This window comes from Haemorhous mexicanus, chromosome 5 (genome assembly GCF_027477595.1).
Source record: "Haemorhous mexicanus isolate bHaeMex1 chromosome 5, bHaeMex1.pri, whole genome shotgun sequence".
Classification (NCBI taxonomy): Eukaryota; Metazoa; Chordata; class Aves; order Passeriformes; family Fringillidae; genus Haemorhous; species Haemorhous mexicanus.
In genome coordinates, this window is record NC_082345.1 from 75,298,664 (window position 1) to 75,324,366 (window position 25,703).

Here is a 25,703-nt window from a genome sequence, read left to right on the forward strand (position 1 = left end):
ATGGGGCCCCACAGCCTGTCCCTAAATGGGGACACTCCATGACCCCCATAGCCACCCCTAAACGGGGACAACATGGGACCCCAGAGCCACCCCTAAACAGGGACACCCCGTGACCCCAGAGCCACTCCTAAACGGGGACAACATGGGACCCCAGAGCCACCCCTAAACAGGGACACCCCGTGACCCCAGAGCCACCCCTAAACAGGGACACCCCGTGACCCCACAGCCTGTCCCTAAATGGGGACACTCTGTGACCCCCAGAGCCCAGCCCTAAACGGGGACAACATGGGACCCCACAGCCTCTCCCTAAATGGGGACACCCTGTGGCCCCCACAGCCCAGCCCTAAACGGGGACACCCCGTGACCCCACAGCTTGTCCCTAAATGGGGATACCCTGTTACCCCACAGCTTGTCCCTAAATGGGGACACCCTGTTACCCCCACAGCCCAGCCCTAAAAGGGCCCCCCAAGCCCCCTGACGGGTGGGAAGGAGGGGTCACCCCCACTCTGGAGCAACACTCTTTATTTGGGGTCTCAGGGTTTGTCCCCCCCCAGCCATGGGACCCCTGGGTTTGGGTGTCCCCTGGAGGGCAAGGGGGGACACAGCTCGGACCCCCTGCGCTGTCCCCTGCCCATCCCCGGGGGTCCGAGCAGAGCCCCCCACCCCAAACCATCATGCACCCCCCAAACCCATCCTGCACCCCCACCCCAGAACATTGCCCCAGCCCTGTCCCCCCCATTGGGCCAGTTGGGGCCGTGTCCTGCCCCGGTGTCACACGAGGACCTGTCCAGCTGGGGGTGGCCTCAGGTGCTGGCACTCTTGATGTCACCCAAGGCCACCTCTCCTTCTTCCCCTGCAGCCACGGCTGCGGGCTCCTGGGCTGGGCCCCGCGCTGAGGGGACAGTGAGTGGGGACACGGGACAAGCCTGGCCCACACAGAGCTGTCCCCATCCCCATCCCTGTCCCCGCCCTTGTCCCGTCACCATCTGCACCCTTGTCCTCATCTCTGCCCTGTCTTCATCCCCATTCTCATCCCCACCCCATTCCCTCCTCACCCTCATCCCATCCCATCCTGTCCCGTCCCATGGATCCTGTCCCATCAGATCCCATCTCATCCCACCCCATGGATCTCATCCCATGGATCCCATCCCATCCCATCCCATCCCATCCCATCCCATCCCATCCCATCCCATCCCATCCCATCCCATCCCATCCCATAGATCCCATCCCATCCCATGGATCCCATCCCATCCCACCCCATGGATCCCATCTCATCCCACCCCATGGATCCCACCCCATCCCATCCCCACAAAGGAACTGGAAATCCCCTCCCCACACAGAATGCCATCCTCAGTGGACCAGGGGAGTCTCCAACTGCCCCCATCCTACAACATCCCCCCTGTGTCCCCCAGCCCCCCATACCCCCCTTTGTGCCCCTCAGCACCCCCTTTGTGCCCCTCAGCACTCCCCTTTGTGCCCCCCCACATCCCAGTGCTCCCCAGCACCCCCTTTGTGCCCCCCAGCACCCCCTTTGTGCCCCCCCACACCCCAGTGCCCCCCAGCACCCCCTTTGTGCCCCCTACATCCCAGTGCCCCCCAGCACCCCCTTTGTGCCCCCCACACCCCAGTGCCCCCCAGCACCCCCTTTGTGCCCCAGACCCACCTGTGCGCCCCCAGCAGTGGCCCTGGCAGCGGGCACACACCAGCACCCCGATGGCCACCGCGGTGAAGGCAGCCGTGAGGACACAAATCACCATGAGCATGTCCGGCTCCGTGGCCTTGGGGACCTCTGTGGGGTGACATTGGCACGTGGGGACACCAGCGGAGCCACCCCCTCCTCCCTATGCCATGCCAGGCTGGGGGAACCCCAAACTGCCCCGGGGGAGCAGCCGGGGACAGACAGACACACCAGGGACAAGGGACACGTCAGGGCATGTGGGGACCCCAAACATGGCAGGGGAACAGGGCAGGGACACCTGGAACTGCCAAGGTGGGACAAGGGACAGACACCTTGTGGGGAACAGGGCAGGGACACCTGGCACTGCTCAGGTGGGACAAGGGACAGACACCTTGTGGGGATCCCAAACAGGACAGGGGAACAGACCAGGGACACCTGGCATCACCCAGATGGGGACAGAGCTGGAAGAGGTGACAGATGGGTCAGGGAATCGGGGACATCCCCAAATTCTGGCACCATCCAGATGGGAACAGGGATGGAGGAAGTGACAGATGTGCCAGGGAACGGGGGGACCCCAAGTTGGGGTGAAGAGTGTGGGGTACCACCCAGATGGGGACAGGGATGGACCAGGGGACAAGGCAGGTGATACATACAGCAGGGAATGGGGCACCCCCAACTTCTGGCAGCGCCCAGGGCTGGACACACCAGAACTGAGGGACCCCAAAAGGGACAGTGCCACCCACGCCCCGCTCACCTGCCACCGCGGGCTGCAGCACCAGGGAGCAGAGGAGCTCCGGGGCGGCGGCGCGGGCGGCGTAGCAGGAATAATTCCCGAAATCGGGATCGCTGAGGTTCCTCAGCAGCAGGGACACGCCGCTGTCCCCTGTCCCCGCGGCGCAGAAGGCCACCCTGCCCCTGAAGCGGCTGTCGGGCTGCACGGGCGGGTGCCAGCCCGGCTCGGGGGGCGGCGGCTGCCAGCCCAGGCGGTGGCTGAGGACGGGGACGGCGTGGTGGCCGCCGGCCTGGTGGGTGCAGCTGAGGGTGACCCCGCGCAGGTCACCCCAGGGCTGCGTGCCGCAGGGCAGGCAGGCGTCCTCGCCGATGGCCGCTGTCACCGTGACGGTGACAGGAGGCTGGTCTAGGAGGGGACACGGCGGGGTCAGCTCGCGGTGACACCAGGGATGGGGTACAGAGGGGCAGAGGGGCCACCCCTGGGACAAACGGGCTCTGAAGGGGACAGGGGACATCTGTGGGGACACGGCCGGTGGCGCCAGGACCGAGGGCTCGGAGGCGTCAAGAGCGGGGGCTCAGAGGAGCCAGGACCGGGAGTTCGGTGGTGCCAGCACCGGGAGTTCGGTGGTGCCAGGTCCTGGTGCCAGCACCGAGGGCTCGGTGGTGCCAGCACCGAGGGCTCGGTGGTGCCAGGACCGAGGGCTCGGTGGTGCCAGGCCCTGGTGCCAGCACCGAGGGCTCGGTGGTGCCAAGCAGCCGCCCCGTGAGTCACCACCCTGCCAGGAACGGTTCCCCGCCCTCCCCTCGGGATCCCCGCCGCGGTCTCCGCGCAGGGGAGGAAAGGGGGGTTGGGAAGGGGGTCCCAGGGGAGCGGGGGCTCTGCCCGAACCCCCCACCCCACTGCCGGTGGGTACCTGGCCGGGCGAGGAGGGGGCACAGAGCCAAGAGCGCCACGACGGGGAGCAGCGCCATCCTGCCGGCATCCGAACCGGGCAGCGCCTGGGGGAACGGCACCCTCAACAGCGGGGCACCTCAAAACCCTGGGGGCACCCCAAACACAGCCCCCCATGGCGAGGGAGGGACCCCGGGGGTATCCAACCCCCCACACCCGCTGTGAGCTGGGGGGTTTTGGGGCTGGGGGCTGGGCAGGTATAGGGCAGGGGGCGGGGGTTTTTGGGGCTGGGGGTTGATGGGGCAGGGGGTTGGAGCAGTTATAGGGCATGGGCGAGGGAATTGTGGGGCTGGGGGCCGGGCAGGTATAGGGCAGGGGGCGGGGAGATAATGAGGCTGGGGGCTGGGCAGTTGGAGAGCATGGGCGAGGGGATTATGGGGCTGGGGGCTGGGCAGGGGGCGGGGGTTTATGGGGCAGGGGTCTGGGGCAGCTGTAGGGCGGGGGGCGAGGGGATTATGGGGCTGGGGTCTGGGCAGTTATAGGGCAGGGGGTGGGGGTTTATGGGGCTGGGCAGTTACCGAGCATGGGCGAGGGGATTATGGGGCTGGGGGCTGGGCAGGGGGCGGGGGTGGGTGTAGGGCAGCGCGGTGGGCAGCAGCCCCCGGCCCCCGGGATGGTCGGAGCCCCGACAGCCCCCGGCCCGACCCGGCCCCGCCGGGGAGAGGGGACACCCCCGGCCCCGGCCCCTCACCGTGCTCCGCCGCCGCCCGTGCCGCGCTCAGCCCGGCCCCGCCCCGGCGCCACCGCCCGGCCCCGCCCCGGCCCCGCCCCGCCAGATGTGCCCTGGTCATCCAGATGTGCCCCGGCCAGCTGTGCCACTGCCCAGCCCAGATGTGTCCTGCCCGGCTGTGCCCCATCCAGATGTTTCCCATGCCCACCCAGCTGTGCCCATCCCTGCCCAGAAGAGAAATAAAGCAGAAGATCTGATCCCATTTTTAATAATATATTCCATACCAGATATCCATACAATTTATTAAGTTTTTAAAGTTTGTATTAAGTTTTCCTATGTTTAAGTTTTTTAAAGTTTATATTTTGATGGATTAAAAGTGTGTGTAGGACATTATCATATATGCAAATAAATTTATATTGTACAAAGGATATAGAGAAATTACGAGTTTTATATTATAGGCTATTTATGTTCTGTAGAAAATGGATCTTAACATGATACGGTATAATAATAAAGAATAAAATAATATAAATAGGAATATAATATAATATAATATAATATAATATAATATAATATAATATAATATAATATAATATATATAATGCAATATAACTAATATAATATAATATAATATAATATAATATAATATAATATAATATAATATAATATAATATAACTAACATAGCATAATATAATATAATAATATGGTATTAAAATAAAACAAAACACTATAATATCTCTTTCCACATACTACAAGTTTGTTTCCATAAATATGCACTATTAATGTAAAAGATATTAATATAGTAATGTATTGATGTATTAATATATAACAAATGTATTTGTGTATAATAATGTATTTATGTATTGATATATAATAATGTATAAATATAAAATTATTGTAACAATATAATAAAATATGCTTACATTATATAATTAACTCAAATGATTACAAATAGTATATATTAGTATCATTACATTACAAATAAGCATTATTTTATGTATATTTATGTATATTTTATGTATATTATTAATGTATATTAATAAAAATTGGAGTAATATTAGTGGCAATTAACACCGTGATGCTACAGCGAGGTTACCGCCAAGGCAAACAAATCTGGACTGTGATTAGTCATCATAAATGGCATCTGATGAAGCACCGAGAGCCCTAAGGGTTAATTATTTATGGGAGCATCGATCTCTGGGCTCCACCTCGAGGCGCCACCAGCCCGGGGCCGGCCGGGCTCCGCGGGCACGGCGGGAGGTGGCCCTGCCCTGCCACGAGTGGCACCTGCCACCGTCGTTACGGTCCCTGCCACCCGCACCGTTCCAAGGTTCCAGCGCTCTGTGACATCATTTCGGTCCGTTGGCACCGGAGGTGACAGCTCTGCTCTGGCTCTGCCACCTGCACTGGCACCGATGGCTTTGCTGTGGCTGCTCGTCCTGCTGGCCCTGGCCGAGCCCGTGGGGGGCACCTGGGACACCTGCAGGTCAGTGACCCGGGGACACTCGGGGACACTCGGGGGTTCCCTGGCCCAGAGGAGCCCCTCGGGGTCCCTGTCCCTGCTGTCCCCGAGCAGGGCAGTGATGGCTTTGTGCTTCCAGAGGCACCTGCGGGCTCCGGCCCTTGGCGTATGACCACAGCTCTGTGTCTGCCAACTACGACCACCCTGACGGTGACTACGCAGCCTTGGGCTCTTCTGATGGCACTGCCGTGAGCGAGGACAGCCCCGGTGTCCCCTCAGGGGCCTGGCCTGGTATTGTCAGCGTCCAGGCCACCCTGGAGAATGGCACGTGGCACATGTGCTCGGGGGCCCTCATCAGCCCCCAGTGGGTGCTCACGGTGGCACAGTGCTTCGCCAGGGCTGGGTAAGGACGAGCAGGGACTGGAGTGTCCCCACGGGAGGGGCAGGGATGTCCCCACAGCAGGGTGTGCCACATGGGCTGCCACATCCCATGGCCCTGCTCCTTGTCACCCCTCTGTGCATCTCCTGCCCCCCAGGGACATCTCCATTTACAAGGTGGTGATGGGGACCACGGACGTGGCCCAGCCCGGCCCCGAGGCTGCAGTGAGACGCATCAAGCGGCTCCTGGTGCACCAGCACTACGACCCCCGCACGGCCCGGAACAACATCGCCCTGCTGGAGCTGGACCAGCCCGTGGAGTGCAGCGACTACATCCAGCTGGGCTGCGTGCCCGACCGCTCCCTGGCGGTGTCCGAGCTGAAAACCTGCTACATCGCGGGCTGGAGGAACACCCCGGACAGCGGTCAGTGCCCGCCCGGGGCAGGCCCGGGCCCAGCCGCGGGCACGCGGCCCCGGGCAGGGTCGCGGCGGGCCGGGGGCTCGGCGGGGGCACGGCCCGGGCCCGGCCCGGGGGCTCGGCCCCGAGCGCGGGGCTCTGCCCGGGGGCCGCCGCTCAGTGCCCTCTGTGCCCGCAGCCCCCAGCCCACGCCTGGTGCTGCAGGAGGCCAAGGTGCGGCTCATCGACGTCCAGCTGTGCAACAGCAGCCGCTGGTACGGGGGGGCCGTGCACCCCCAGGACCTGTGCGCGGGGTACCCGCGGGGCGGCATCGACACCTGCCAGGTGGGGCTGGGCCCGGGCTGGGACAGGGACCCTGAGCCCAGCATGGCCCCATGGAACCCCCAGAGCCAGCACAGGGACCCTGAGCCCCCCTGGGCCCCATGGAACCCCCAGAGCCAGCACAGGGACCCTGAGCCCAGCATGGCCCCATGGAACCCCCAGAGCCAGCACAGGGACCCTGAGCCCCCCTGGGCCCTGTGGAACCCCCAGAGCCAGCACAGGGACCCTGAGCCCAGCATGGCCCCATGGAACCCCCAGAGCCAGCACAGGGACCCTGAGCCCCCCTGGGCCCCGTGGAACCCCCAGAGCCAGCACAGGGACCCTGAGTCACCCTGGGCCCCATGGAACCCCCAGAGCCAGCACAGGGACCCTGAGCCACCCTGGGCCCCATGGAACCCTCAGAACCAGCCAGGCCCCAGCCATGGCCGGGCCCCGTCTGGGCCAGGCCCGGTGCCCTCCCAGCCCCGTGTCCCCAGCACTGACGGGTGTCCCTTGCCCATCCCCGTGTCCCTGTCCTGTGCCACGTCCCAGTGCTGCCCTGCCCTTCCCTGATCCCCAGATCCTTCTCCTGTGCCTCCCTGCTGCCCTTCCGTTCCCCTTCCACCACTGAATCCCCTCAGGCCCAGCCCAGGCTGGGCCAGCCCCGGTTCTACCCCTGTCACTGCTCCCCGCCTGTCCCCATCCCCGTGTCCCTGTCCCTGTCCAGGGGCTCCTGTCCCCTTTCCCAACCCTGTCCCCATTCCATGTTCCCATCCCAGTGTCCCTGTCCCTGTCCCTGTCCCTGTCCTGGGGCTCCTGTTCCCTTTCCCATCCATGGATCCCCATCCCATGTCCCAGGGCTGCCACTCTCCATCCATGCATCCCTGTTCCACTGTCCCCACAACCCCGAGGTATGGCTGTGACCCTGGAGCAGCCCCTGACCCCTCTCTCCTGTCGCAGGGGGACATCGGGGGTCCCCTGGTCTGCAAGGACCACCTTGGTGACTACTTCTGGCTGGTGGGCCTGGCCAGCTGGGGCAAGGGCTGCGTCGGAGAGAAACGACCCGGAGTGTTCGCCTCCACCCAGCACTTCCGAGGATGGATCCAAGTCCAGATGGGAATGGTCCCAGCAGACCCAAGCCCCACACCGGCAGAGCTCCCCCTGACCCCAGCCCCCGCCCCATTGATGTCCCCTACCCCGCCCCTGACCCTGACTGTCATTGAGACCACACCAAAGCCGGAATCGGAGGACTTCATCACGGTTTCATTCCCGAAATCCATCCTGCTGAAATTCTTCGAGAGTCTGCAGAAGTTCCTGGAGTTCCTGAGGGACAAATTGCGTTGATCAGGAGGGGCAGCAGGTCCAGTTCTGGCTGCAGAGGATCTCCAGCAGCCCCAGCCGGGGCCGTGGCTGTGGGGCCAACCCAGCCCCGGTGCCCAGGGCTGCTGTGCCCTGCCCACGCTGACCCCTGCGCCCACCCCGATGGTGAATCCAGTTTGTGCTTCAATTACAGTTGTTCCTGTTCCCAGTTAGCCTCGGTGTCCAGTTCAGTTTCCTGGGAAAAACAAGGATGGGACAATCTGGGGGGAAAGGTGGAATTGGGTCTGGTTTGGGGGAGAGGAGGGAGAACCAGGGAGGGGAAGAGGGAGGGGAGGGGAGGATGGGTCTGGAGGTTGGGAGAGGGAGAAACTTCTCCAGCCCAGGTTCCCAGCAGAGCCTCAGGTGTGCCCCAGGAAAAGTCCTTGAGAGGGACAGCAATGGGGACAGCTGGAGCTACCATCCCAGGGTCCTGTGTGGTGCTGGAAGGGTCCCTGTCCCTGCTGTCCCCGAGCTGCTGCTGCTGCCACCGCCATCCATGGGAGTCCCCTCTGTCCCCAGCTCATGTCTCTGAGGCTGCCGGGACCCATCCCACTGCTCCTGCTGTGCCCTCGGTCCCAGCTGGGATCCCTGGATCTGGGACATTCCCCCTGCTCCAGAGGGATCCCGAAGGTCCCTTCAGCCCAAACCATGCCCGGGTTCACAGCTCTGTGCTGCCCTCCCCCCACCCGAGGCCGCCGTGCCCCGCACATGGAACCGGCCCCTCTGTGACATCACCCCGCCCTGGTGGCACCGTGGACAGCGCCAGGGCCGTGGGTGTCACCAGAGGTGACAGCTCTGCTCTGGCTCTGCCACCTGCGCTGGCACCGATGGCTTTGCTGTGGCTGCTCGTCCTGCTGGCCCTGGCCGGGCCCGTGGGGGGCACCTGGGACACCTGCAGGTCAGTGACCCGGGGGCTTGGGGACACTCGGGGGTTCCCTGGCCCAGAGGAGCCCCTCGGGGTCCCTGTCCCTGCTGTCCCCGAGCAGGGCAGTGATGGCTGTGTGCTTCCAGAGGCACCTGCGGGCTCCGGCCCTTGGCGTTTGACCACAACTCGCTGGTTCGGGACTACAACCCCACAGACCATGACTACACAACTTTGTCATCTTCTGATGGCACTGCTGTGGACGTGGACAGCCCTGGTGTCCCCTCGGGGACCTGGCCTGGCATCGTCAGCATCCAGACCACCTGGGATAACGGCACGTGGCACATGTGCTCGGGGGCACTCATCCACCCCCAGTGGGTGCTCACGGTGGCACGCTGCTTCATGAACACCAGGTAAGGAGGAGCAGGGACAGGGGTGTCCCCACAGGAGGGACAGGGATGTCCCCGCAGCGCAGGGAGGTGCCCCGAGCAGGAAGGGAGCGGTGCTGCCGCAGTCCCTGGCTCTGTTCCATCAGTTCTTCCTCCATCTCCTGCTCCCCAGGGACACCTCTGCATGGAAGGTGCTGATCGGGGCCACGGATCTGAGCCAGCCCGGCCCCGAGGCCCAGCGTCGCCACATCAGGAGGGTCCTGAAGCACCAGGACTACAACGACGACTCGGGGGGCAACAACATTGCCCTGCTGGAGCTGGACCGGCCCGTGGAGTGCAGCGACTACATCCAGCTGGGCTGCGTGCCCGACAGCTCCCTGGAGGTGCCCGAGCTGAAAACCTGCTATGTTGCAGGCTGGAGAGCCATCCCAGAGAATGGTCAGTGCCCGCCTGGGGCTGGGGACAAGTTAGGGACAACAGGGACACAGCAGGACTGGCCCAGGGCAGCGGCCAAAGCTGCGGGAGCCAGGCCCTCTGTGCCAGGAGCCCTGGGCAGGGACACGGAGGGACAGGGGCACAGCCCGGCCCTGGGCCAGGGGCTCTGCCCAGGGAGGTGCCAGGTACTCAGTGCCCTCTGTGCCCCCAGCCCCGACCCCAGGGCTGGTGCTGCAGGAGGCCAAGGTGCGGCTCATCGACGTCCAGCTGTGCAACAGCAGCCGCTGGTACGGGGGGGCCGTGCACCCCCAGGACCTGTGCGCGGGGTACCCGCGGGGCGGCATCGACACCTGCCAGGTGGGGCTGGGCCCGGGCTGGGACAGGGACCCTGAGCCCAGCATGGCCCCATGGAACCCCCAGAGCCAGCACAGGGACCCTGAGCCCAGCATGGCCCCATGGAACCCCCCAGAGCCAGCACAGGGACCCTGAGCCCAGCATGGCATCACCCTGTCCTTTATCCCTGGGTGGCCCTTCCCTTTCCCATCCACGGATCCCTGTCCTGTGTCCCAGGGCTGCCACTCCCCATCTGTAGGTCCCTGTCCTAGTGTCCCCTTGTTCCCAAATCCCATCCAGTGTCCCCATAACCCTGAGGTGTGGCTGTGACCGTGGCGCAGCCCCTGACCCCTCTCTCCTGTCGCAGGGGGACATCGGGGGTCCCCTGGTCTGCAAGGACAACACCGGTGACTACTTCTGGCTGGTGGGGCTGGCCAGCTGGGGCAAGGGCTGCGCTGGTGACAAGCGGCCCGGGGTGTTCACGTCCACCCAGCAGTTCCACACCTGGATCCAGGTGCAGATGGGATTGGTCCCACCGCCAACGGAGGCTCCTCCGCCCGAGCCGGAGCCACCCACCCCCACCATTGAGGAAGAGCTACCAGAAGTGGAACCAGAACCAGAACCTGAACCAGAATCAGAACCACAACCGGTGCCAATACCGGTACCGATACCAGAACCGGAACCCATACCAGAACCAGAAGAAGAAGAGGAAGAAGAACCAGAACCAGCACCACCACTGCCGAAGTTTATAACAATTTCATTCCCAAAAGCCATCCTGCTGAGGTTCTTCACGAACCTGCAGGAGTTCCTGGAGTTCCTGCGGGACAAACTGGACTGAGGAGGAGAGGGAGCAGATCCAGTTCTGGCTGTGGGGGATCACAGCCATTCCCTGCTGGAGCCACAGCTCTGCCAAAGCCACCCCCGGTGCCCAGACCTGCTCTGTCCTGCTCATTATCCCCCCTCCACCCACCCTGCTGATAAACTTCAGTTTGTTCTTGAAATAGAGTTGTTCCCAATTATCCTCATTTTCACTCCAGTTCAATCTTCTGCTCACCACAAGGGTGGGACAATCCCGGGGAAAAAAGGGTGGGATTGGCTCCTGGTTTGGGGGGGATGAGGGGCGGCCAGGGAGGGAGGGAGGGGAGGATGAGCCTGGTTCTCCACCACCTCCAGCACCTTCTGAGGAGCTCCTGGGATGGCTGGGACAGGGTCAAAACGCCCACCCTGAGGGGTCACCCCTGCTCATGGGCCACCAGGAACTCGAGGGCCAGCACAACAACCTCCAGGGAGCCCAGAAATGCCCTATAACTCACGGGGCTCCATCGCCCCGTTGTGGAACTCCTCATCCTGGGGGAGGTACTGGACATTCCTGCCTGGATTTTAGGGGATGACATCCCAAGGTTTGGGGATTTGGGACACAACCACTGGACATTCCTGCCTGGACTTTAGGGGATGACATCCCAAGGTTTGGGGATTTGGGACACTACCACTGCCACTGGACATTCCTGCCTGGATCTTAGGGGATGTCATCCCAAGGTTTGGGGATCTGGGACACAACCACTGGACATTCTTGCCTGGACTTTAGGGGATGTCATCCCAAGGTTTGGGGATTTAGGACACAACCACTGGACATTCCTGCCTGGATTTTAGGGGATGACTTCCCAAGGTTTGGGGATTTGGGACTCAACCACTGCCACTGGACATTCCTGCCTGGATTTTAGGGGATGACATCCCAAGGTTTGGGGATTTGGGACACAACCACTGGACATTCCTGCCTGGACTTTAGGGGATGACATCCCAAGGTTTGGGGATTTGGGACACAACCCAACCACTTGACATTCCTGCCTGGATTTTAGGGGATGAAATCCCAAGGTTTGGGGATTTGGGACACAACCCAACCACTGGACATTCCTGCCTGGATTTTAGGGGATGATATCCCAAGGTTTGGGGATTTGAGACACAACCACTGGACATTCCTGCCTGGATTTTAGGGGATGATATCCCAAGGTTTGGGGATTTGAGACACAACCACTGCCACTGGACATTCCTGCCTGGATTTTAGGGGATGACATCCCAAGGTTTGGGAATTTGGGACACAACCCAACCACTGGACATTCCTGCCTGGATTTTAGGGGATGAAATCCCAAGGTTTGGGGATTTGGGACACAACCCAACCACTGGACATTCCTGCCTGGATTTTAGGGGATGAAATCCCAAGGTTTGGGGATTTGGGACTCAACCACCACCACTGGACCCCTGGAGGAGGACCAGACCAACAGGGCCACTTCAACAGTGCTGCCACCACTGCTGGTCCTGACTGTGCCACCCACGGGGTGTCCGTTGTGCTCTGACTGCGTGGTTTGAAGCCAATTTTTCTGTATTCCATGCATTTATTGGATTTTTCCCTTCAAATTTCTACCCTGACTTCCAAACCCCCTGCCTGGTGTGTGGGGTGAATTCCTCCTGGGGGTTTCACTCCAAGCCAGCACAGCCTGGAGGTGGGCAGAGGGAGAAACTTCTCCAGCCCAGGTTCCCAGCAGAGCCTCAGGCGTGCCAGTCCCGGGAAAAGTCCTTGAGAGGGACAGCAGTGGGGACAGCTGGAGCTGCCATCCAGGGGTCCTGTGGAGGGGCTGGAAGTGCCACCCTGAGCTGCTGCTGCTGCCACCCAGGGCTGTCCCCTCTGTCCCCAGCTCATGTCCCTGGGCCCTCATCCCACTGCTCCTGCTGTGCCCTCGGTCCCAGCTGGGATCCCTGGATCTGGGACATTCCCCCTGCTCCAGAGGGATCCCGAAGGTCCCTTCAGCCCAAACCATGCCCGGGTTCACAGCTCTGTGCTGCCCTCCCCCCACCCGAGGCCGCCGTGCCCTGCACATGGAACCGGCCCCTCTGTGACATCACCCCGCCCTGGTGGCACCGTGGACAGCGCCAGGGCCGTGGGTGTCACCAGAGGTGACAGCTCTGCGCTGGCTCTGCCACCTGCGCTGGCACCGATGGCTTTGCTGTGGCTGCTCGTCCTGCTGGCCCTGGCTGGGCCCGTGGGGGGCACCTGGGACACCTGCAGGTCAGTGACCCGGGGGCTCGGGGACACTCGGGGGTTCCCTGGCCCAGAGGAGCCCCTCGGGGTCCCTGTCCCTGCTGTCCCCGAGCAGGGCAGTGATGGCTGTGTGCTTCCAGAGGCACCTGCGGGCTCTGGCCCATGGTTTTGAACGAGACCTCGGCGATTCCCGAGTACGGAACCTCGCATTCTGCCAAGGACACCACCCTCGATGTCAACCCCGGGGCCTGGCCTGGCATCGCCAGCATCCAGGTCACCCTGGAGAACGGCACGTGGCACATGTGCGCGGGGGCACTCATCAGCCACCGCTGGGTCCTCACAGCCGCCAGCTGCTTCGTCGGGGCCGGGTAAGGGGGAGCAGGGACAGGGGTGGGACCCCAGCAGGGACAGGGGTGGGACCCCAGCAGGGACAGGAGTGTGACCCCAGCAGGGACAGGAGTGTGACCCCAGCAGGGACAGGGGTGTGACCCCAGCAGGGACAGGGGTGGGACCCCAGCAGGGACAGGGGTGTGACCACAGCAGGGACAGGGGTTGGACCCCAGCAGGGACAGGGGTGGGACCCCAGCAGGGACAGGAGTGTGACCCTAGCAGGGACAGGGATGTGCCCACAGCAGGGACAGGGCTGTGCCCACAGCAGGGACAGGGATGTGACCCCAGCAGGGACAGGGGTGGGACCCCAGCAGGGACAGGGATGTGACCCCAGCAGGGACAGGGGTGGGACCCCAGCAGGGACAGGGATGTGACCCCAGCAGGGACAGGGGTGGGACCCCAGCAGGGACAGGGATGTGACCCCAGCAGGGACAGGGGTGGGACCCCAGCAGGGACAGGGATGTGACCCCAGCAGGGACAGGGCTGTGACCCCAGCAGGGACAGGAGTGTGACCACAGCAGGGACAGGAGTGTGACCCCAGCAGGGACAGGGCTGTGCCCACAGCAGGGACAGGGCTGTGCCCACAGCAGGGACAGCGGGGGGACCCCAGCAGGGACAGGGCTGTGCCCCCAGCAGGGACAGGAGTGTGACCCCAGCAGGGACAGAGGTGGGACCCCAGCAGGGACAGGAGTGGGACCCCAGCAGGGACAGGGATGTGCCCACAGCAGGGACAGGGGTGTGACCCCAGCAGGGACAGGGGTATGTGACCCCAGCAGGGACAGGGGTGTCCCCACAGCACAGATGTCCCCTTGGAAGGATCAGGGATGTTCCCTTAGAATTGTTAGGGATGTCCCCACTGCAGGGCCAGGTGCCCAGGCTGCACCACCATGGGCTGCTCCCTTGCTGTATCCATTCCCTGCTGTGGGAAGCAGAGGGCTGGGAGCGGCTGGGCTGTGCCAGCCCTGTCACTGCTGTCACTGCTCTCTGTCACTCGATGGTGTCCAGGAATGTCCTCCAGTGGAAGGTGGTGGTTGGAGCCACGGATCTGGCCCAGCCCGGCCCTGCAGCCGAGGTGTTCCAGATCAAGCGGCTCCTGAAGCACCACGGCTATGACCCGGTCACGGCTCGGAACAACATCGCCCTGCTGGAGCTGGACCAGCCCGTGGAGTGCAGCGACTACATCCAGCTGGGCTGCGTGCCCGACCGCTCCCTGGCGGTGTCCGCGCTGAAAACCTGCTACATCGCGGGCTGGAGGAACACCCCGGACAGCGGTCAGTGCCCGCCCGGGGCAGGCCCGGGCCCAGCCGCGGGCACGCGGCCCCGGGCAGGGTCGCGGCGGGCCGGGGGCTCGGCGGGGGCACGGCCCGGGCCCGGCCCGGGGGCTCGGCCCCGAGCGCGGGGCTCTGCTCGGGGGCCGCCGCTCAGTGCCCTCTGTGCCCGCAGCCCCCAGCCCACGCCTGGTGCTGCAGGAGGCCAAGGTGCGGCTCATCGACGTCCAGCTGTGCAACAGCAGCCGCTGGTACGGGGGGGCCGTGCACCCCCAGGACCTGTGCGCGGGGTACCCGCGGGGCGGCATCGACACCTGCCAGGTGGGGCTGGGCCCGGGCTGGGACAGGGACCCTGAGCCCAGCATGGCCTCGTGGAACCCCCAGAGCCAGCACAGGGACCCTGAGCCCAGCATGGCCCCATGGAACCCCCAGAGCCAGCACAGGGACCCTGAGCCACCCTGGGCCCCATGGAACCCCCAGAGCCAGCACAGGGACCCTGAGCCCAGCATGGCCCCATGGAACCCCCAGAACCAGCACAGGGACCCTGAGCCCCCCTGGGCCCTGTGGAACCCCCAGAGCCAGCACAGGGACCCTGAGCCACCCTGGGCCCTGTGGAACCCTCAGAACCAGCCAGGCCCCAACCATGGCCGGGCCCCGTCTGGGCCTGGCCCGGTGCCCTCCCAGCCCCGTGTCCCCAGCACTGACGGGTGTCCCTTGCCCATCCCCGTGTCCCTGCCCAGTGTCCCCTTGTCCCCAAGGCTGGCACTGTGCCCACAGAGCCCACCCAGTGCTCCCTGCAGCCCCAGGTGTGGGTATCCCTGAGCTGCCATTCCCTGCCCCTGTGCAGGGCTGGGGCAGAGCCCGCCCTGAGCCAGCCCCGTCCTGTTCCCAGTGAGGGAACTCCGCAGGGCTGGGAATGTGGCTCGGGCAGGGGCTGGGAGAGAGGATCCAACCCTGGCACAGCCCCTGACCGTGCTCTCCTGGCACAGGGGGACATCGGGGGTCCCCTGGTCTGCAAGGACAACGTTCAGGAGAACTTCTGGCTGGTGGGGCTGGCCAGCTGGGGCAGGGGCTGTGCCCGGGCCAGGCGGCCGGGCATCTTCACCTCCACCCAGCACTTCCACGCCTGGATCCGTGCCCACGCCAGCCCCACAGAGCCGGCACGGGCACCAAAGGCCCCCCTGAACTCGCCGGAGCCTACAGGACTGCCGCCACTGGCACCACCAGAACTGTTGCCACCAGAACCGGTGACACCAAAACCGGTGACACCAAACCCAGTGCCACCAGTACTGGTGCCACCAGAACCGGTGACACCAAAACCGGTGACACCAAAACCGGTGACAACAAAACCGGTGACACCAAAACCGGTGACAACAAAACCAGTGCCACCAAATCCGGTGGCACCGGTACTGGTGCCACCAGAACCTGAGCCAGAACCGGAGCCAGAACCGGAGCCAGAACCTGAACCAGAACCGGAGCCAGAACCGGAGCCGGAACAGGACATGGACATTTCCTTCCCAAAACACACCCTGAAACGATTCCTCAGGAAGCTGCAGGAGGTGCTGGAGCTCCTGAAGCACAGGACAGGGTGAGGGGAGGGCAGCAGGTCCAGTTCTGGCTGCAGAGGGTCTCCAGCAGCCCCAGGCGGGGCCATGGCGGCGGGCCCAACCCAGCCCCGGAGCCCAGGGCTGCTGTGCCCTGCCCACCTTCCTGCCCCGAGCCCGCCCCACAGATCCTCCTGTTGATTTAATCCTTGAATTAAAGTTGTGTTTGCCCCTGGTGGGGGTTTAGGGATGGAATTCTCCTGTGTAGTGATCCTAAAACCAATCCCACGCTCCTGCCCCTTCCACAAAAGGCAAAGATGAGGGGTTAAAAACAATTTACTGCACGCAGCCATGAGATAAGGAATCAAACAATTATTTGCAGCAATATTAATTAGAGAAGGTGCAAGACAAAGTGATTTACATGGAAATCCTGTGACAACACCCTACCACGCTTTACCCTGGAAGTAATGCCCTTGTGTGTGGAAGTGAGAGGGGACACACTGCCAGTGTCACTGCCCGGGGCTCCTGGCCATGCCCCACTCCCAGCTCCTGCCAAAAATTATTCCCCAAATCCCACACCCATTATCCACATTTTCTGCCCAGTTCAGCCTCCTGGGAAAACAAGGATGGGACAATTTGGGGGAAAAGGGCGGGGTTGGGTCTGGTTTGGGAGAGAGGAGGGACAGCCAGGGAGGGGAGGGGAGGATGGAGAGAGGGAGAAACTTCTCCAGCCCAGGTTCCCAGCAGAGCCTCAGGTGTGCCAGTCCCGGGAAAAGTCCTTGAGAGGGACAGCAATGGGGACAGCTGGAGCTGCCATCCCGGGGTCCTGTGAGGTGCTGGAAGTGCCACCCCGAGCTGCTGCTGCTGCCACCCAGGGCTGTCCCCTCTGTCCCCAGCTCGTGTCTCTGAGGCTACCAGGACCCATCCCACTGCTCCTCCTGTGCCCTCAGTACCAGCTGGGATCCCTGGATCTGGGACATCCCCCCTGCTCCAGAGGGATCCTGGCTCCCAGGAGCTGTCCTGGCTCCGGGGAAGGCACTGGAGTGTCTGGAGAAGGATCCTGGAATGGGTCAGGATCCTGGAATGGGTCTGGATCCTGCAAGGAGTCTGGATCTTGCCCAAGGCCTCCCCGGGAATGCGTCAGGATTCTGGAACGGGTCTGGATCCTGCCAAAGCCTCCCCTGGAATGGGTCAGGATTCTGGAACGGGTCTGGATCCTGCCCAAGGCCTCCCCTGGAACGGGTCAGGATCCTGGAACGGATCTGGATCCTGCCCAAGGCCTCCCCTGGAACATCCCACCTGGAGCACGAGGCCCTGCTCGTTTGGGGTCTCCGTGTCCCACCCCAGCTCCCCACGAGCCCCAGGGGTCCCCAGGCCGTGGGGCAGCCCCGAGGCCGAGCTGGGTTACTGGGGAGGGGGCCAGGAGCCTTTGGGGTGTCCCAGCTCTGGGGAGCAGCGGCAGCAGGAGGGTTTGGGGCTGCAGCCGGGGTTGCAGCAGGGCTGCAGCGAGGGGTCCCGGCCCTTCCTCATCTGGCTGTCCCCGAAGCGCAGGCGCTGCTCCAGCAGCACCTTCTGCAGGGTGATGTCCTTGAGCGCCTGCAGCGCCTCGGGGCCCGGCTGGCCCTGCAGCAGGTCGTAGTTCTCGCCGGGATCCGCCTCCAGGTCGAAGAGCAGCGGGGGCAGGTGCGGGGTCAGCGGGGTCAGCCCGTGGCACGCCTGGTCCGGGGTGGTGTCGCTGTGGAAGGAACCTGAGCCACCCGCGGCTGAGCTCACACCGTGCTCCCGGAGCCCCGCGCAGACGGAGCTCACCCCAAAATCCCAAATGCCAAAAAACCGCCCCAAATGCAAGCGCTGACCTTGGGTGTAGTAGTGCGCCTTGTACTTGCCCAGGCGGACGGCGAAGGGGCCGTGCAGGGGGTCGGGGGCCGGCGGGAAGAAGAACACGGCCCGGCGGGGGCTCTGCGGACGGCGGCGTCAGCGCGGCCACGGAGCACCGGAGCACCCGGAGACCCGGCAGGGACCCGGCACCCCCGGGACCCCCGGAGCCCGGCAGGGACCCGGCTCCCCCGGCACCCCCGGAGCCCGGCAGGGACCCGGCACCCCCGGGACCCCCGGCAGGGACCCGGCTCCCCCGGGACCCCCGGAGCCCCTGGCCCCACCGCGGGGATGGGGCTGGGAGCGGGCACGGAGCCGCCAGCCATGGGTCTGCCCCAGGCCCAGCTGCTCCTGCTCCTCCAGGTTATGGTATTTTGTATTATATTATATTGCATTATATTGCATTATGTTATGGTATATAATATAATATAATATAATATAATATAATATAATATAATATAATATAATATAATATAATATAATATAATATAATATAATATAATATAATATAATATAATATAATATAATATAATATAATATAATATAATATAATATAATATAATATAATATTATTCATACATTACTATCTTAATATATTATGTTAATATATTAATATAATATAATATATTAACTATATTAATTATATCATTAAATTAATTATATTAATATATTAATATATTATATTATATTATATTATATTATATTATATTATATTATATTATATTATATTATATTATATTATATTATATTATATTATATTATATTATATTATTTTTTCATTATAAAAGATACTATAAAACAAATCATAAAAGATATTATAAGAATATAATAAAATATAGTGTAGAATACATTTAAAAATATTATAAAATTGTATAAAAATAGTATTAAATAATATATTATTGTATTTGTTAATTGATAATCAATTATATTATAATCATTATAATCAATTATAACTATTATAATAGATTTAAAATAAATTAACAAAAATTACCTTTTCTGCATGAAAAAATTGAGTTATTATTATTATTATTATTATTATTATTATTATTATTATTATTATTATTATTATTTCCAATTTAAATAAACGAATGTAAATGACCCTAAATAGGTCTAAACCAACCCCCAGCCCACGTCCCTCCCGGCAGGACTCACCTTCCCCTCCCCGAAGAGCAGCGGGCTCAGGTCGAAGCCGTCCAGGTCCACCCTGGGCAGGGCAGCGCCAGCCAGGGCGCCCAGCGTGGGCAGGATGTCCAGCGTGCTGGCCAGCTCGTGGGTCACCCCTGCGCGGGCATGCGTCACCCCGCTGGGCCAGTCTGACCCGCTCTGACCCGGTCTGTCCCGGTCTGTCCTGGTCTGTCCCAGCTCTGTCCCGGTCTGTCCCAGTCTGTCCTGTCTGTCCCAGTCTGTCCCGGTCTGTCCCAGCTCTGTCCCTGTCTGTCCCAGCTCTGTCCCGGTCTGTCCCAGCTCTGTTCCAGCTCTGTCCCAGTCTGTCCTGGTCTGTCCCGGTCTGTCACAGTCTGTCCCGGTCTGTCACAGTCTGTCCCGGGTCTGTCCCAGTCTGGCCCGGTCTATCCCGGTCTGTCCCAGCTCTGTCCCAGCTCTGTCCCTGTCTGTCCCATCTATCCCAGCTCTGTCCGGGTCTGTCCCAGGTCTGTCCCGGTCTGTCCCGTCTGTCCCGGTCTGACCCAGTCTATCCCGGTCTGTCCCAGCTCTGTCCCTGCTCTGACCCGGGTCTGTCCCAGTCTGTCCCAGCTCTGTCCTGGTCTGTCCCGGTCTATCCCGGTCTGTCCTGGTCTGTCCTACCTCTGTCCCAGCTCTGTCCCAGCTCTGTCCCAGCTCTGTCCCGGTCTGTCCCAGTCTGTCCTGTCTGTCCCAGTCTGTCCCGGTCTGTCCCAGCTCTGTCCCAGCTCTGTCCCTGTCTGTCCCAGCTCTGTCCTGGTTTGTCCCAGCTCTGTTCCAGCTCTGTCCCAGTCTGTCCTGGTCTGTCCTGGTCTGTCACAGTCTGTCCCGGTCTGTCCCAGTCTGGCCCGGTCTATCCCGGTCTGTCCCAGCTCTGTCCCAGCTCTGTCCCTGTCTGTCCCATCTATCCCAGCTCTGTCCGGGTCTGTCCCAGGTCTGTCCCGGTCTGTCCCGTCTGTCCCGGTCTGACCCAGTCTACCCCGGTCTGTCCCAGTCTGTCCCAGCTCTGTCCTGGTCTGTCCCGGTCTATCCCGGTCTGTCCTGGTCTGTCCTACCTCTGTCCCAGCTCTGTCCCAGCTCTGTCCCGGTCTGTCCTGGTCTGTCCCGGTCTGTCCTACCTCTGTCCCGTCTGTCCCAGCTCTGTCCCAGCTCTGTCCCAGGTCTGTCCCAGTCTGTCCCGGGTCTGTCCCGCTCTGTCCCGGCTCACCTGGCGCGATCCTGCCCGGCCAGTATGCCAGTGCCGGCTCCCTCATGCCGCCCTCGTAGGTGGTGCCCTTGCCACACCGGAGGTGGCCGGCGCTGCCCCCGCGCGCCATGCGCAGGGTGGAGGGGCTGGGGACAAGGACGCGCTGCCACCAGGTGCCACAGGGGCTCTGCCACCCTCGGGGGCTGTGACACACCCGAGAGGGGCACCCCACAGCGGTGTCACCTCACAGAGAGAGCTGGGGGACTTTGGAGGGGTCACACTGGTGTACCAAACCCCTGGGGACATCTGGGGGTGTCACACACCTGGTCCAACCCCTGGGGCACATTTGGGGGTGTCACACTGCTGTCCCAACCCTGGGGGACATGTGGGAGTGACACATTGGTGTACCAAACCCCTGGGGACATTTGGGGGTGTCACACTGCTGGCCCAACCCCTGGGGCACATTTGGGGGTGTCACACTGGTGTCTCAAGCCCTGGGGACATCTGAGGGTGTCACATTGCTGTACCAAATCCCTGGGGGACATCTGGGGCTGTCACACACCTGGCACAACCCCGGGGACATTTGGGGGTGTCACACTGCCAGCACAAACCCTGAGTGACATCTGCGGGTGTCACACTGCTGGCCCACCCCCCGGGATGTTTCTGTCCCAGAACACCGAGCTCACACCCCGCGTCCCCTCCCGGGCAGCAGCCCGGGGTGACACGCGGCACGGCCAGCGCCTCACCCGTTGTCAGAGGTGACGAACACCAGCGTGTCGTTCTCCAGGCCGTTGTCCCGCAGGGCCTGCAGCAGCTGTCCCACGGAGCCATCGAACTCGGCCAGGGCGTCCCCGAAGGGTCCCCGGCGCGTGGTGCCCGCGAACTCCCGGCTGGCAAACTGCGGGTAGTGCGTGTGCTGGGAGGGGACAGGGCACCGCATCAGCCGGCCCCCCGGGGCGAGGTGACAACAGCCACCAGCCGCGAGCAGCTTTGTCCCCCAGTCCCCAGCGGTGGCACCACGGGGAGCTCCGGGGTGGGAAGTTTTCCCTGGGGATGGCGCAGGGAAGAGGGGAAAGCTGCAGGAAGCAGCAGCCTGGAAGCACCACCCCGATAGGATCGGGAATAGCAAGCCCAGCTCATCCAGGAGCAGATTTTGGGGTGGCAGGAGGGGAGATGCTGCCCTGTTCTCGCCATGGGACTCGGGCTCCCTTCCCTTTTCCCTTTTCTCTTCCCTTCTTTTTTGTTTTCCCTTTTCCCTTCCCTTCCCCCTTTCCCCTCTCCTTGCCTTTCCCCTTTCCTTTTCCCTTTCCCCTTCCCTTCCCCCTTTGCCCTTCCCTTCCCCCTTTGCCCTTCCTTTCCCCCTTTTCCCTTTTCTCTTCCCTTCCCCTCTTCCCTCTCCTTCTCTTTTCCCTTCCCTTCCCCTCTTTTTTCTTTTTTCCCTTCCCTTCCCTTCCCTTCCCTTCCCTTCCCTTCCCTTCCCTTCCCTTCCCTTCCCTTCCCTTCCCTTCCCTTCCCTTCCCTTCCCTTCCCTTCCCTTCCCTTCCCTTCCCTTCCCTTCCCTTCCCTTCCCTTCCCTTCCCTTCCCTTCCCTTCCCTTCCCAAACCTTCCCAAACCTTCCCTTCCCTTCCCAAACCTTCCCAAACCTTCCCTTCCCCCCTTTTCCTTTCCCCTTTCCCTTTTTCCTTTTCCCCTTTCCCCTTTTCCCTTTTCCTTTCCCCTTTTCCCTTTCCCCTTCCCCTTTTCCTTTCCCCTTTTTCCCTGCCCCTTTTCCCTTTCCCCCTTTCCCCTTTCCCTTCCCCTTTCCCCTTCCCCTTTCCCCTTTTCCCTTTCCCCTCTCCCCTTCCCCTCTCTCCCCTTCCCCCCGTCCCCTGTCCCCTCCCCGCTCCCCCCAGCCCCACCCGGGTCCCGGCCATGCCCCCTCCCCACGTGGGACGCGTAGTAGAGCAGGAAGGGCTGGCGCTGCCGGGCGCAGCGGGCGATGAACTCGCGGCAGAAGCGGCGGTAGAGCGGCCCCAGCTCGGGGAAGGAGAGCGGCTGCTGCACGATGCTCTGGTTCCAGAGCAGCGGCACCGCCACCACGCCCTGGTCGCACGTCCCGAAGCACTTGGTGTCGGGGGGAAAGCACGTCAGGTTCTGGCAGGGACCCTGCAAAACACGGCGGGCTCGGCTCCGGCTCTGGCCGGGCTCGTTAAGTTAAGATTTTTTAATTCGGAGATTTTAAATTCTGTTTTTCTCAAGTATCTACTAATTCATTTCCCACACTGAGCTTCACATTCAGTGCTGCTGAGCTCTGTGCCCAGAGCAGGGAGACAAAACAATTCCTGCTCCAGCTGGGCACCAAGGACAAATGAGCCAAATCCCAGCCCAGGAGCACAAACCCCGTGGGCTGGAGAGAGAAAAACAAGCAGGGTGGGAGTGCCTGGGCTAAAGCTGGGCTGGGACAATGAACTGCAAGGTGCAAATGGAGCAGAGCTGATCCCAGGGAGAGACCCCGGGAGCGCTCGTGCATTTTGGGGCCATTTTGGGTCATCTTGGGGGCAGCCCTGGCTGGGCTCTGGTGCTGCCCAAGGTGCATCCAGGGAGGAGATCCTTTCCATAAACCCGTGCCTTATTTAATAAATATTAAATATTATTTAACATTAAATGTTACATCTCCTTAATATTATATGAGTACATTATATAGATAAGTATATAAAAGTATATTTATATAAGTATATGTATTATAATATATATCAATAATATAATATAGAATATATAAGCATATATTATATTATATTATATTATATTATATTATATTATATTATATTATATTATATTATATTATATTATATTATATTATATTATTTAATATTTTATAAGTAAATTTAAATATTAAATTTATTTACTTAATAAATTTTATTTATATTATAATAATTTAGTAATATTCAATAGTATACAATATATATAATATATAATACATATCATATGTATTCTTTAAAATATGTAATGTATTATATAATATTTAATAAGTGTATTTTGATAATATTTATAATATTTTATTATAAAATATTTATCATATAAATATTTTATATTTAAATATTTTATATTTAAATATTTTATATTTATATTTTATCTATAGTATTTTATTCATTTGTTTTTATTTTACATATTATTTATATTTTATGTTTATATTTTATATACAATATTTTATTCATTTATTTAAATAGTTAACATCGATCTAAATAAATAGACAAAGGAATAATTTTTTAAATTAAAAATTTCAAATTAATCAATATGAAATATTACAAATGTGTTATCCGCCTCTGTTGTCGCTCAGCCCACCATCCCGAGCCGTGCCAGCTGCCCGGGGGCTTTGCCCAGCCCAGCCCCGCGCCCGGCCCGGCCCGGCCCGGCTCACCTGGTCATGGGAGTAGGGCACTCCCAGGAAGTGCTCGAAGCCCTGGTGCACGGGCAGGAAGGAGCCGTTCTGCCCGAAGCCCAGGTGCCACTTGCCCACCATGGCCGTGGCGTAGCCGCGCCCCTTGAGCAGCTCGGCCACCGTGAGCTCGGCCAGCGGGAGCCCGCCCCGCGAGCCCGGCTCGAACACGCCCGGGTAGATCCCGGAGCGCACCGGCAGCCGGCCGGTCAGCAGCGCCGCCCTGGAGCGGGACACGGACACGGTCACCGGGACGGCGGGGACACCGCGGGGACAGCGGGGACACCGCGGGGACAGCACCGCCCGTTTATCCCGGGACACGATGGGTTTGTCCCTCTGTCTCTCCCCGGGACACCGCAGGGTTAGCACCGCCCGCCCGCCCGTCCCGGGACACGGTGGGTTTGTCCCTCCATCTGTCCCGGGACACCGCAGGTTGATCAGTGCCGGTTTATCCCGGGATGCGGCGGGTTCATCACCACCCGTCTATCCCAGGACATCGCAGATTGACGATCCCCCGTTTATCCCGGAACACGGTGGGTTTATCCCTCTGTCTTTCCCGGGTCCCGCAGCTCCATCTCCGCCCGTTTATCCCGGGACACCCCAGCTCCATCCCCGCCCGTCTATCCCGGGACACCCCAGCTCCATCCCCACCCATTTATCCCGGGTCCCGCAGCTCCATCCCCACCCGCTTATCCCGGGACACCCCAGCTCCATCCTCGCCCGTTTATCCCGGGACACCCCAGCTCCATCCCCGCCCGTTTATCCCGGGACACCCCAGCTCCATCCCCGCCCGTTTATCCCGGGACACCCCAGCTCCATCCCCGCCCGTCCGTGCGGTTCCCGCCGCGGGTCCGTACCGGGACGGGCTGCAGACGCTGGCGCTGCTGTAGAAGTCGGTGAAGCGCAGCCCGCGGGCCGCCAGCCGGTCCAGGTGCGGCGTGGCGGACGAGGGGTGCCCGTAGCTGCCCAGGTCCCCGAAGCCCAGGTCGTCCGCCAGCACCAGCACGAAGTTGGGCCGGGCGGCGGCGGCGCGCACGGGCGGCAGCGGCAGCAGCAGCGGCAGTATCAGCAGCCAGGGGCGGTGTCGGCCCTGCGGCCCCATGGCACAGCCCTCGCGGTGTCCCCCCGTGTCCCGGTGCTGTCCCGGTGCCGTCCCGGGATGTCCCCGTGCGGTCCCGGGGCGGTGCCGGCAGTGCCCCAGCCGATCACGTGATGCACATGGCGGCCACGGGGCCGCGGGGCGCGCTGGGAGTTGTAGTTCCGAGTGGCAGTGCCAGGCACGGGATGGGGCAGCGGGGAATGTCCCCAGGGAGGGACATCGCAGAACACGGGATGGCCTCTGGGCAGCTCGGGAGTGTCCCCAGGGAGGAGACACTGTGGTCTCCGTTCAGGGCTGGGCACAGCCCAGGGCAGCTCTGCCTCCTGTGCAGGGGAATTCCTGGGATTTATCCCTGCCCGCTCCTCTGGTGCCACTGCCGGGACCCCCGGAGGAGAGCTTGGGTCCTGCTCCTACAGCAGGAGCATGAGATGGGATCTGGCAGCCTCAGAGACACGAGCTGGTGACAGAGGGGACAGCCCTGGGTGGCAGCAGCAGCAGCTCAGGGTGGCACTTCCAGCCTCTCCACAGGATCCCGGGATGGCAGCTCCAGCTGTCCCCATTGCTGTCCCTCTCAAGGACTTTTCCCGGGACTGGCACACCTGAGGCTCTGCTGGGAACCTGGGCTGGAGAAGTTTCTCCCTCTCCCAACCTCCAGGCCCATCCTCCCCTCCCTTCCCTGGCTGTCCCCCCTCTCCCCCAAACCAGACCCAACCCCGCCCTTTCCCCCCAGATTGTCCCATCCTTGT

General features: G+C 60.8%; 5 protein-coding genes across 5 annotated transcripts; 3 read left to right on the forward strand and 2 right to left on the reverse strand.

The window, feature by feature from the left end:
• Window positions 1-505: 505 nt before the first annotated feature.
• Window positions 506-4,087, reverse strand: LOC132328136 (uncharacterized). Its single transcript, XM_059847902.1, has 5 exons — window positions 4,054-4,087; window positions 3,325-3,409; window positions 2,433-2,816; window positions 1,664-1,789; window positions 506-892 (listed from the first exon to the last, which is right to left on the reverse strand). The coding sequence occupies exons 2-5, from the start codon at window positions 3,380-3,382 to the stop codon at window positions 804-806; spliced, it is 657 nt and encodes a 218-aa protein (XP_059703885.1). The 5' UTR covers window positions 3,383-3,409; window positions 4,054-4,087; the 3' UTR covers window positions 506-803.
• A 1,358-nt stretch (window positions 4,088-5,445) lies between these two features.
• LOC132328137 (acrosin-like) lies at window positions 5,446-7,967 on the forward strand. Its single transcript, XM_059847903.1, has 5 exons — window positions 5,446-5,516; window positions 5,632-5,895; window positions 6,029-6,294; window positions 6,467-6,612; window positions 7,549-7,967. Exons 1-5 carry the CDS (start codon window positions 5,446-5,448, stop codon window positions 7,930-7,932), a joined length of 1,131 nt encoding a protein of 376 aa, XP_059703886.1. The 3' UTR covers window positions 7,933-7,967.
• An 807-nt stretch (window positions 7,968-8,774) lies between these two features.
• LOC132328138 (acrosin-like) lies at window positions 8,775-10,804 on the forward strand. The gene is made up of 5 exons (XM_059847905.1): window positions 8,775-8,845; window positions 8,959-9,222; window positions 9,371-9,636; window positions 9,845-9,990; window positions 10,334-10,804. Exons 1-5 carry the CDS (start codon window positions 8,775-8,777, stop codon window positions 10,802-10,804), a joined length of 1,218 nt encoding a protein of 405 aa, XP_059703888.1.
• Window positions 10,805-12,956: 2,152 nt separating this feature from the next.
• LOC132328191 (acrosin-like) lies at window positions 12,957-16,250 on the forward strand. The gene is made up of 5 exons (XM_059847947.1): window positions 12,957-13,027; window positions 13,141-13,368; window positions 14,396-14,661; window positions 14,834-14,979; window positions 15,648-16,250. The coding sequence occupies exons 1-5, from the start codon at window positions 12,957-12,959 to the stop codon at window positions 16,248-16,250; spliced, it is 1,314 nt and encodes a 437-aa protein (XP_059703930.1).
• A 270-nt stretch (window positions 16,251-16,520) lies between these two features.
• Window positions 16,521-25,072, reverse strand: ARSA (arylsulfatase A). Its single transcript, XM_059847639.1, has 8 exons — window positions 24,716-25,072; window positions 23,841-24,081; window positions 22,370-22,588; window positions 21,189-21,358; window positions 20,464-20,588; window positions 19,230-19,357; window positions 18,059-18,161; window positions 16,521-17,950 (listed from the first exon to the last, which is right to left on the reverse strand). The coding sequence occupies exons 1-8, from the start codon at window positions 24,958-24,960 to the stop codon at window positions 17,607-17,609; spliced, it is 1,575 nt and encodes a 524-aa protein (XP_059703622.1). The 5' UTR covers window positions 24,961-25,072; the 3' UTR covers window positions 16,521-17,606.
• Window positions 25,073-25,703: the final 631 nt, after the last annotated feature.